Source organism: Anguilla anguilla, chromosome 14 (assembly GCF_013347855.1).
Source record: "Anguilla anguilla isolate fAngAng1 chromosome 14, fAngAng1.pri, whole genome shotgun sequence".
NCBI lineage: Eukaryota > Metazoa > Chordata > Actinopteri > Anguilliformes > Anguillidae > Anguilla > Anguilla anguilla.
Genome location: NC_049214.1, coordinates 32,236,551 through 32,248,481, shown reverse-complemented (window position 1 = coordinate 32,248,481; position 11,931 = coordinate 32,236,551). Strand labels below are relative to the sequence as shown.

Here is an 11,931-nt window from a genome sequence, read left to right as displayed (position 1 = left end):
CCACGAAGCAGGCTGTTTATTTAATTTTGTATGAGTATGCAATAAGCATCTGAACGCAATAATACTTTCAATAAGTAATCAAAACAAAAAGGGGCTAGGATTCATGCATCAAAATAAAGAAATATATCAAAGCAAAAAAAAGAATGTATCAACTCAAATCAAACTAGCCTAAATCAAATTTTCTAGGCTAGTATTTGGCTCAAAATCAAGGTAGGGTGTAAAGCGGAGTGGTAAAAAAACTGTTTGTCAGAAGCGTCTTCACCGGTTCAAACACACACCTGCTCTAATTATTGGCTTCACAGCCACGTAATTACATTATTAACCATTTAATGTAGCCACAAGGGGGCGCTATTTACATATTTACAATAGCACTTGAGAAATTTGCTCCAACACACCGGTCCCTATTGTTATGGGCAGGGTGCATAATAACAATACAAAACTCAAAATAGGAGTAAACTAAACTCTAAATGTTCAATAAATCAATGTATTCTTCATGTCATGTCATGTATGAGGGTGCAAGTGTATGTGTGAGTGTAAGCGTGTCTTAGTCATTCTTCAGTTACTGGCTGGTAGAAGCAAAACAAATCTTGCTGATTGGCAGTTCAAGAATGAAATTCTGAAATATTTCAAGAGGAGAATTCAGAGTGAACAGAGGAGGTAGCAGCAATGAGTAAACACAGACTTTTCTCTGTGTTTGTAGACACATCGTCTTTCTTGTTTTCTTCTGTCTTCCTTTGTTGAATATGCAAGATTGTGGGGTGTCTTTGTGAACATATTTTGCAACTCAGTCGCCTTTTGAAGTCCTTACTTAGATTGTCCCACATCCAAAACGAATGCCATTTGCCTTGAAGAAGTCAACCTTCTCTTTATGTTTCTTTTGCTCCAACTGTTTGCACACCTCTGTAGCATGATCTGCTTTACAATACAAGCATGTCCTGATGGGTTTGTGGTGTTTGTCGGAGTTGGAGTTTGAACCTCTTCAGATGTGATTGTGGCATTGTTGTATGGTTGTCCAGACTTGTGCCACTAGCTTTGGGGTTTCCTCCTTTGTGCTCCTTTGATGCCTTTGGCGTAACATCTTCTATGTTTCTAAAGAGAGGGTCAGCTGCAATGTTTGCCTGTTTTTCAATGAAGTCTACCAACTGTTTTAACTTGGCTCTTTGAGTAGTGTGCTCACAGTAAGCATAAGCAACACCTCTCCATTTACGTCAAAGTTTGAACGGAAGTTTAGAAATGACCGTTTTCATGTGTGAAGGATTGTTCATGTCTTCAAGTGCATCAATGTCAATCATTGCATTATGACAAACCCCCAGAAACAGTGCATACTCCTGAAGTGCCTTCCTGTCTTTCTGGCTCTGAGAATGGCCTAGTTCAGTGCCTTTTCTAGGTATGCTGAAGCGATCAGTACATTATTGCCAAAATGTTTGTGCAGTAGTTTCTTTGTATCCCTTCTTAGGTTCATATGCAGACAACTTCTGACAAGTGCTTTAGGTTGAGCATCAGCAAACTGTTCAAGAAAAAACAACCTGTCACGATCATTGCTCGTTACGTCTTCAATGTGGTGTTCAAAGGTACGGAGGAAAGTCATGTAGTTCAGTGGATTGCCTTTAAAGACAGTAATTTCTCAAGATGGGAGTGTTGAGAGTCTCTGTGCTTTTATAAACATCACTGTTATTTAATTTGACCTTTGCATGATTGTTAGTATGTTAACATTTTTATCAACCTGAACACTTCGAACAACTTTGCGGGCAGAAGAACGTTCTTTGTTCTTAGGAGAAAGCTGCTGCTTAGAATTTGCTTCTCTGGGTCCCACATACAACTGTTTGCCAGTAGGGGCTCTTGAGCTTTGGTGAGCAGTATGGCTGATTATCTGTACCGCACCATTCTCTTCATCTTTCTCATCAACACCATCATCAGATTTAACATGACCTTCATTGTCATCAACATGTCTATGCAAGATGTTCATTCCACATGTTTTTTGTAGCCAGAGTTTTGAACACTTCTTGCTCCTTCCAGTGTTCCAGGTCTGTTGATTTTTGCATTTGCTTCAGCAATTTCAGTCTTCAGAGTCAATGTTTCTTTCCTTGCTTGTAATTCAGCTTTCTGACTCAGTTCAGCCTCTTCCTTTTATAGGGCATGTTTTTCCTATAAAGCTGCGTCTTAAACCAAAAGGTTGACTCCATTAGAGTCAAGTCCCTTTCCATTTGTGACAGAAATTTTCAGAGAAAGATTTACGCAAATCACACAAAGGCGTAACGTCATCTTATAACAGACCCGTTAATTTCAACAGCGGACGGGAAGGAATAACTGACAACAATAAACGGTGATAAATATCAACAACAAATATAAACAACCACATCAACACATATATCATTCCATTACATAAACACTAGCCTATATCTAAATGAATTACTATTATAAATAGGCTATAACTCATTACAAACACACTGTCCATTCAAAACACATTGTAATACATAAGATACCCAATATAGAATTTAGTATATTATGTACTATTTCATTAACGTTAACGTTACTGCCTAGTGAGCGAAATCACTCCTGCTGTTGCCTTGGCAACCATATGCTTACCCGAACAGGACGTTAGTTAACGTTAGCTACGTTTTTGCTCAATTCACTATTAGTATTTTACTCGTTCTTAACATATTAATTAAAATAACAGTTCATAAGTTACTAAGTTACTATACTATGCATTATGTCCGTTGGTTTCCTCTCAATACATAAAATAACATTACAATACAATCGTTATTGTAAAACAGCAGGTAGATAGCTTAGCTACCCAGCGAGCACCTACCCACTTGTTAGATAGCTAACGGTTAGCTTCATTTGGCGATCTCCAAAATAGTATTATTCATATGTAGGCTACAATTGATTAAACAACGAAAAACACATCACACTACATTCCTACAGTTAGGCTATATCATAACGAATCATGATGGTCTTTATACATTACCTGCAAATATAATAGTTGGTTGCAGAACAACGGTTGCTGTTGATTTCAAAATGATTTTCTGAGAACTGACAGCTCGTGCACCGGGGCGCTCCGCGACAGGCTATTAGGCGCTGCGTGCCCATCACTTTACAGCATCATCTCTATTATTATTGCAGATAGGCTATATGTTAAAGACGTGGTGTCTTTGTATATCTCAAAAATGCAATTAATTTAATGTTCACATGAATTCAACAAGTCCGCCGAGGCAAGCTCAAACGATCTCCCATTACAATCCAATCGGATCCGAACGATGTCCGAAGATCTGAAAGTTAAAAAAAAAAAAAAAAAAAACTTTTTGTTTCGTCTTTCTGTTCACAAATATAAGTTCAATTAATCCCCTCGGTACAGTTCTACGCGCTTATGTGTGACATAAATTGCCTTTGTATTATCCACGTTTTTTATTATCTTGATAGTTGGATGTCTGAAGTAGCCTAATCCACGAAGGTTATTGTTTGTTTGTTTTTGTATGCGTGTGGTGCAATGGCTTTAAAATAAATAACCAAAAAAAGACTAGGATGCATGCATCAAAATAAAGCAAAAGCAAAATAAAATTGTATCAAATCAAATCAAAATAGCCTAAATCAAATATTCTAGGCTAGTATTTGGCTCAGAATCAAGCGTGTAGAGCGGAGTGTTAAAACAGTTTGTTGGCAGCGTCTTCGTCCGGTTTAAGCCAACACACACCTGCTCTAATTATTGGTTTCACAGTCATGTTCATTATTTCATGTAGCCACTAGGGGGCACTTTTTACATATTTACAACAGCTCTTGAGAAATTGGCTCCAACTCCAACAATATATTTTGATACACTAACGCTGCTGTAAGCTTTGAAACCATCTGAGGAAGCTGATATGCAAGTTTATCTGTATAGCATTGTAATTAAGACTAATATAGAAACGAAAGCCTAATTACGGTCGTATTTATCTGTTTTTGTGTTTCAGTAAGGTATTATTCACATTCATTTTGGGGATTTTTGTGGTAAAAAAAACTGCTATCTCAGGAATAGCTGCTGAAAGCCTAATTCTCGATCTAGGATGGCATTTCTCAGGAATTCTCTTTTTTCTGTCAGCTTTGTAAAAACAAACAAACAAACAAACAAAAACAAACAAACATATTTTCTGCATATTGTTTGTGAGTCACCTCAACATGAATCAGGCTGTATAGAACTAAAGCCATGATATGAACGGTAGGATACCAAGTGTAAAAATAAACCTCTTAGCAAATTTAATATTTACTATGTTTGAATATTCTCTCATAAATCTTATGCACATACAGTTTCCAAATTGATATCTTTAAGTGTTACTGCAGGACCCAGATGGGGGTGTTTTTGTACCTGTATTGCTTGTAGTAGTGTTATATTCCACTGAGTATTGCTGTAGAAGTGTTATGTTCCACTGAGTATTGCTGCAGTGTGTTATCACTACCCTGAGCATATGGCTTTCGGGTGATTAATTGATTTGTTTTTGGTGTTTGGTTGCTCCTTCTGCAGGTGACAGGGGTCAGATCAAACAGAAAACGTTTTGTTCTGTGACATAAATTACAACCTTTAAATCTCAACTGTGAATTTCAAAACTGTTATGTACTTTAAAAAACTAAGTTGCTGACAAGTTGCTACAACAACGGTTGCATTTCGCCAACCACAACTCAAGTTTCACACTAACGCCTTCACGCGGAAGCCGATGTAGTTTCAATATGGCAACTTGTCAGAAACTTACTTTTTCCACAAGTTCCAGGGTATCCAAGTTAACCAGTTGTGACGTATCACTGACCTCTCCCTGCAGTTGTTTGTTGGACAATAGCAACAATGTACTAGGTTAATGGTAAATATAACTAATTTAGGCCTATTTATCTATCATGTTTTTAAACAGAGTTGCCAAGTTTGGTGAGGATGTGAGATTTACTCTGTTCTCGTTTTCCGCTAATGTCAAGAAACAGCAGAGTTCATGCCTGGCTTCTATTATTTACATCTTGCAGTGGGCGATCTCACCGGTCCAGTTTCTTGACAACATTGTTCACGTGACAAACCTACCTCACAAATGCAAGCACCTTGTACATACGACTTGGTCACTTGGGCTATTTGTTCTGCCTTTACATGTTGACGAGACCGACCAAATGCAGCATCATTCTCCTACTGCAATTCTGAATACTACCATTTTAAAACAGAGAAGTCAGCTAGCTGAGCTCCACCCACCCCCACCCCCGCCCCCGCCCCCAACCCACACCTACCCTGTTATGAGGATATTCTCTTCCCACAGGTGGATGATGACAGCATTGGTGACCTTGGTGAGGTGAAGAAGTAGAGACCAGAAACAACCTCCACCTCCCTCCATTCATGCCCCCCCCCCGCTCTTTCACTAAGGAGTGCGCCACAATGTGAACCACCGCATTAAAAGAAATGCCATTTTCTCTCTCTCTCTTATTTACTGTACAGGAGCTGGGGAGTGGGCCTCCTCCCTGGCTAACACACTTCACTTCTGTAACTTCTAGCTGCTTCTCTCCGTTGCCAAAGGTCTGATATGATTGTGAACTCCTGTAAGACGCTGCACTAAAGCAATCTTTTGGCTAATAAAACGATCATTTTGGTCTCATTCACAGTGGAGTCTTTATTAAAGTCGTCCCATTTGCAAACAAAGCACCGTGAACTGAACTACAGTGTATATTGATTTTCGGGGAAAAAAAGAAAAGTTTGAGCTGTCTATCAGACTTAAATATTTACCTGAGGCTTTAGCAATGTTCACTGACAGCTCAAACTGTGCCGTGTACACAGACGAGGCTTGAGAACCGCGAGGCCTTTCTGTTCTCTCTGTGACCTCTGGCATGCCACTCCGCGGGAACCAAAGGCCGATGGGTGCGCGTTCTGCAGCGGCCGTTCGGGATGCTGGGAAATGACTTCCTGCCAAAACGAGTTGACTTCCTGCTGAACTTGGCCCTGCCTCTTACGCACCACCGCAATAAACCGTGAGCGTTTTTAATGCCACCAACACACAGTCGGTTGCGCTTCACACAGTCGGTTGCGCTTCACACAGTCGCCGTGCTAACAGCCAAGGAAACGGCGTTCAGGAGCAGGATGCTTCGGACAGCACCATTTATAGAAGGTGTGTAGCATTTTCACGCTGTATGCAGACCTGGACTGCCCGTCTGCGGAGGTCACGACATGGCACCCCCCATTAAAAAGCAGAATGTTATTTTTTTATGAATTGTTAAAATTGAATATCTGTTCTGATCTAAAGTTACCTACAGACAATTTAATATTAAATAAAAATAAACCTTAGTGTAGATTATAGTGAAAAGGCATGTGCAGATAATCATTGCATTTAGCTTCATACCTTTTATAATCTTGAATAGTATGTTCAAATAATTAATATTTGAAGTTTGCTCAGCAAACACTCTCGTCAAATAACACTCTTATCAGAATAGCCCAGTACATCGCTAATCTCTACTCTGAGCATATACACACGCAAACTCACACAAAAAAATCAATGTTTCTCTGACATGTCCTGCTTAGCTGTGTTTAGTCTACACATACACATGGCGTCATAGGTGGTACGATCATTTAGAAGGGACATTAAGGCCAGGTCCCACGAAACATATAGGACAAGCAGGCGTGTTAATCATGATGTCCTTGGCAAATTCCTAGTTAGAGACACTCAATCTGGCAACCGAAAGATTCAACCCCGCAGTTAACTGGCTCTGGCTGTGTGATCCCTATCCTAACCTACCAAAAAGAATCCAGCGGGTGGCAACTGCTCCTAACATCACTGGTCAGGCTTACGACCTTACGGTCTTATGAGCCTGACCGGGTTTATGCTGATGTGAAATAATTAATCCCAACTTCAAGGTGATTTGCTAATGCTCAGCTGACCTTGTGACAGTGGGGCTCCAGTTGGAGGCTGTGATTCATGCTAACCAATGACCTGCAACATATTGCTGGCAAAAACTGCCCAGAACCAATCAGATTGCATGGTCTTGAGCAGACACCAGAACACAGGTGGTCATTTCCCACCCCAGGTGTCCTGGAGATAGAGTGGGAATCAGGAGTTCAGGCTAAACCATTTGAGCTTCCTCCCAGTGATTCTGGTTATGGTAATGTCATAAGCAATGGAACTACTAGAAAGCTTTTGCCCTACCAGGTCCTGTGGGGTAGCTGTAGACAAAAATTAATTGGGATAATTGGTTTGAATTTGAATTGAGAGTATAAGCAGAAGACCAGAACTACGTTGCGTGCAAACTACCATCTTGTTTGGGAATTATTTTTCCTCTCCTTTTTGGCAAAACCTGAAAGGTAGCCAGGAATTATGCAAAAGTCAAGGAAGCAGAGCCTAAATGTGGGCTGCATTCAGTAGGTGTTCACAGGAACAAAACAAATTAGGACAATGAATGGCTGCTTTCAGAACAGCTCTGACCTTAGTGATATGCTGTGTTGGCCAGGCATTCTGTATGGATTAGTCAATACGACAGTGAGTGGCACAGATCCCCATAATTAATCCTGCAGATGAGATATCCCACCCTTATTTGGTCATAAGGGGCTGGGGGTGGGGGGGTGGGGGGGGGGGGGGTGGTTGATTGGGTTCACTGAAGCATGTTAAAATAAAGCAGCTACTCACCGTTACCTCCCTGCATCAGGGTCCCAGGTTCGAATCAGGTCCTGTCTGTTGGTGATTCTCTTCGTGTGGGTGCATGCTTTTGTATCAACCAAGCAGTTACGCACCTGCTTCTACTAATAAACCACAAGAGTCCTTGCTAAAGACCTTGATTAGTAGAATCAAGTGTGTTACCGCTTGGTTAAAACAAAAGCTTGCACCCACATTGGCCCTTTCTGGATAAGATCGGGGACCCCTGCTGAAGATCAACTGACCCGTAAGTTTTCATACCAACCCTAACAAAGCACGCCTCATTCAACAGCAAGAGATGTCACTGAGCTGCTCATTAGTAGAATCAGGTGTGCCAAACTGGGTTTGAAATAAAAATGTCCAGGACGGTAGATTTCCAGGAACAGAGTTTGGCAGCCTTGTCCAAGACAATTTAGCTAAGCTAAGCTCCAACACCAGCCTTGGATTGTCTTTTTTTTATGGTTTCCTGTCAATCAACAGCAAATTAAGGCCTTGAGAACAAGGTGTGTGGATTCTTTAGCCAAGTTTTAGGGACTTAAATCGCCGATGTTGAAACGTTCTGAAAACCTAACCTGTATGTGTTTGAAACATTCTTGTGCTTGTATAATTCTGTACTTGTGAAATGAAATCTCCTATCCTTGAACTGTAGTTTGGACATCAGATCAAACAAATACAGTCACTATTTAATGACAGAATTCTCGACAGAAGCACAAATCCTGCAAAAGTCTTATCATTCAAAATGTGTTTGTGCACATCCCAAAACCACAGTGCCTTCTTAACGTTGTGACTTCAAATGAATGCATGACCCAACTATGACACCAGTCTTACCACTCTTACCGAGGTCCCTCTAGGCAGTGAGAGGGCTGGTGTTCTGTGTTAAAAAGGGAGATTTGTGTCTCTCCGGGCTGCTGGGAATCCCTGAGAGGCTAACACACCCCAGCTGTGGCACTGGTTCATTTGCATGCGTGGACAGTAACTTCACAGAGCCCTCACAAGTTCAGCCACAGAGCACGCAGTTCGCAGAAGCCTTCCACCGGAGCTGAGCGTGCAGGTCCCTGACGAAGGGCAGGAAAGGGATAGAAGGTTCTAGAATCTGCATGCTCGCTTCCCCGATGATGGCCAACAGCAGTGCCCCCGTCTGTTGTGCATTTGAGACGCCCATCATGGACCAGGTTCTGCCGCCGGTCCTGTTCCTGGAGTTCCTGTTCGGGCTGATGGGCAACTCCCTGGTGCTGTGGACCTTCATGTTCCATATGGACACCTGGAAGCCCAACTCCGTTTACCTGACTCACCTGGCTGTGGCTGACTCCGTGCTGCTCTTCTGTCTGCCAGTCAGGGCTGAGTATTACCTACATGGAAAAAACTGGATCCACGGCGACATCCTGTGCCGTCTCCTGCTCTTCCTAGTGGCCTGCAACCGGCTGGCGGGCATCTTCTTCCTATCAACCGTGGCGGTGGATCGCTACCTCAGGATTGTCCACCCGCGCAACCGAATCAACCGGATGGGGGCAAGGTACGCTCAAGGGGTGGCCTGCTGCCTCTGGGTGCTCATCCTCTCCATGACGACCTACCTGCTCGCAGACAAGCACTTCTTCTTCCGCAACAACAGAACCCAGTGCGAGAGTTTCAACATCTGCATGGGCTTTGACCCCGTCTCTACCTGGCACAATACCTTGTACATGGTCCAGTTCTTCTTGTCTGCCTCTGTCATCACCTTCAGCACCGTTCGCATCACCTGGCAGCTCAAGGGCAAGATAGAAAACCGGGCTAAGGTCAAGAGGGCTGTCCAATTTGTTCTGACCACGGCACTGGTCTTCATTATCTGCTTCTTCCCCAGTAACATCTCCCGCATCGCTGTTGTAGTCCTGAAGTACCAGTACAATGATTGCTCCTACTTCACAGAGGTCAGCCTGGCCTTCTACTCCTCCCTCTGCTTCACCTACTTGCACTGTGTGCTCAACCCCATCATCTGCTACTTCTCCTGCCCTGCCTTCAGCAGAACCTTCCAGAAACTCTTCTACGGTCTCCTCGGCAGAAAGCAGCCTCAGGAAGAGTTGGCACCCAACAATGAGGAAGCCGCCAAAAATGACCAAACTGCCTCCAGCAACCAAACCACCAACAACAACCAAGTCACCAGCAAGAGCAACAAGAACCACAACAGCAGCAGCAGAAGCAAAAACAACAACAACCGCAACAGGAACAACAACCGCAACAGCAACAACAATGTATGAATGATATTCACTGTATTTCATAGCAGTTAATGAAATTCCACTCTGCAGATTGGTGGGATAAGGCTGGAGGGGCTTCGGTAAAACTGCAGTACTTTTTGTTCAGAAGAAAGAAGTTGCTTTCATTGGCGTTTTGTGCAATTTTACAGTGCAACACATGCTTAGTAGTTTATTCATCATTACATGTGCAGCAATCTTTGAAATGTAGTGTGGTGTTATTCCCCTTTTGCAGGAAGTGTGAGAGAAAAAAAAGCTTCATATAGGCTGCGTATGAAAATTTGCATTAATCATGAATTGTAAGGCCATTGTGTGATGTGTCCAGAGAGAGCTGGTATACAAAAGCCCTCTTAGTCAAAGACAGGCCTGGAAATGGAAATGATGGGGTTGTAAATTTATTTAATTTTATATAATTTTACATTTTTACTGAGATTTGGATTAAACATACAGTCCAACATACCTTACAGAGGGCAATGCAGATAAAATGCCTCATATTTGCAGTCACACATGTATATATATATATATATATATATACACACACACACAGATGGGTGACAAATTAAGGAAATATCTGAATACATGAGTGAGCATAACAAATCCAAATAAGGAATAACAGAAGAGCACCTGTTTCCTCAGGTGACTAAGAATGTCAATGCAGGAGGTGATCAGACTGTGTCAGCAAGAACAGTCCACCGACAACTACATGAAGAGAGATATTATCGTAGGGTTGCAGTGTGTAAACCCCTCATTACAAAGACGAATGCACATTGGAGAGTTCAGTGCTGCAAAAACCATAGGCACTGGTCATCAACAAAACACCAGATGAGGGAATATCTTTTGGAAGAATGGTGTTCCATCCCTACTGTAGAGTTCCAGAGGCTTGTATAATCTATGCCAAGTCGCATCAAAGCTGTTCTAAGACACTTCATGTCAGTTTTTCCTTTAATTTCTCACCTGTCTATATAGAGGAACAGGAGAAGAGGCTCTTTGCTTTTGAGTAAGTACATATTTAATCTGTCTGCATATTCTAAAAATCAACTAGGTACTGTTATATGGTTATCAACTACTTACAATAAATCTTTCTTACCTGTTCCAAAGCAATTAATGAATTGATGTTTTGTATTTAAAACCTATTCAAATATATTTGACATGTTTTTTAGAAAGTTTTTATTTCTGTGTGTAGAAGAACATGCAGTCATTAAAATACTGCACGTTCTCACCGGAGAAAGACACTTGTAAATAGCGCAGCACTGAATTTATTTGCAAGCCCTTCAATGTCTTTCAAATAATAATAAAAGGGGTCACACAAAGTTTCATATTGAGTCTTTTTGTGGAGAAATGTGACGGAGGGAAACACAATGGTAGCTGGATAACAGCTCTGAGTAAGAGCCGGAACAGCTCTTTCTACTTCAGTCCATGTTCTGTATGGACTGAAGTAAAAAGAGCTGCTCCAGGTTTTACTCAGTGAAGTTATCCAGCTAACACAGTCATCCTGGTTGATGAAATACTCCCCAGTTTGATCAGGTCATATGTTGAGTTATGTTAGACATATGGTATTAGAGGGAGATTAGAAACTGGTTTAATGGGATTTTTAAAAAAACAAAACATATATAATATATACGTATAATTAGTATATAATCAAAATAATTAAACCTGAAATCTAATGCTTCAAATATCTTATTTCAGCACTTCAGTTTTAACATAGAGCCAAGGAATTCCCTGCCGATGTACAGAAAAAAAGCCGCAATCAGCTTTAAAAAATTTTTTTCTTAAGATGAGGCTAAGCGATCCAAACACTTTGGCACATTGCATCAATAAAATGGTGTCGCAATGGTAGACATATGCCTCACACTGAAACACTGCTTGCTCTCAGCTGCCAATTTCAGTCCTGGAAACGAGGTATGTTGACGCAAATCACAGTAAAACGCAGTCTCAGTCAAACAGCATCCGGGATCTAAACAACTGGTGTGGCATTTAATCACGGCAACAGCATAAATAAAGATATCCCATAGACACAAAATTCTGAAAATAAAGGCTTTCCATTTTCGAAGTCAAAGTCAAATTTATTTAAAGTGCATTATCACCAACGT

At 41.4% G+C, this 11,931-nt stretch overlaps 1 protein-coding gene across 1 annotated transcript; it reads left to right on the top strand.

Annotated features, from left to right (window-relative positions):
* The first annotated feature begins 8,552 nt into the window (after positions 1-8,552).
* On the top strand, positions 8,553-11,081 carry LOC118213178 (hydroxycarboxylic acid receptor 2-like). Its single transcript, XM_035391938.1, has one exon. The coding sequence runs from the start codon at positions 8,714-8,716 to the stop codon at positions 9,845-9,847; it is 1,134 nt and encodes a 377-aa protein (XP_035247829.1). The 5' UTR covers positions 8,553-8,713; the 3' UTR covers positions 9,848-11,081.
* Positions 11,082-11,931: the final 850 nt, after the last annotated feature.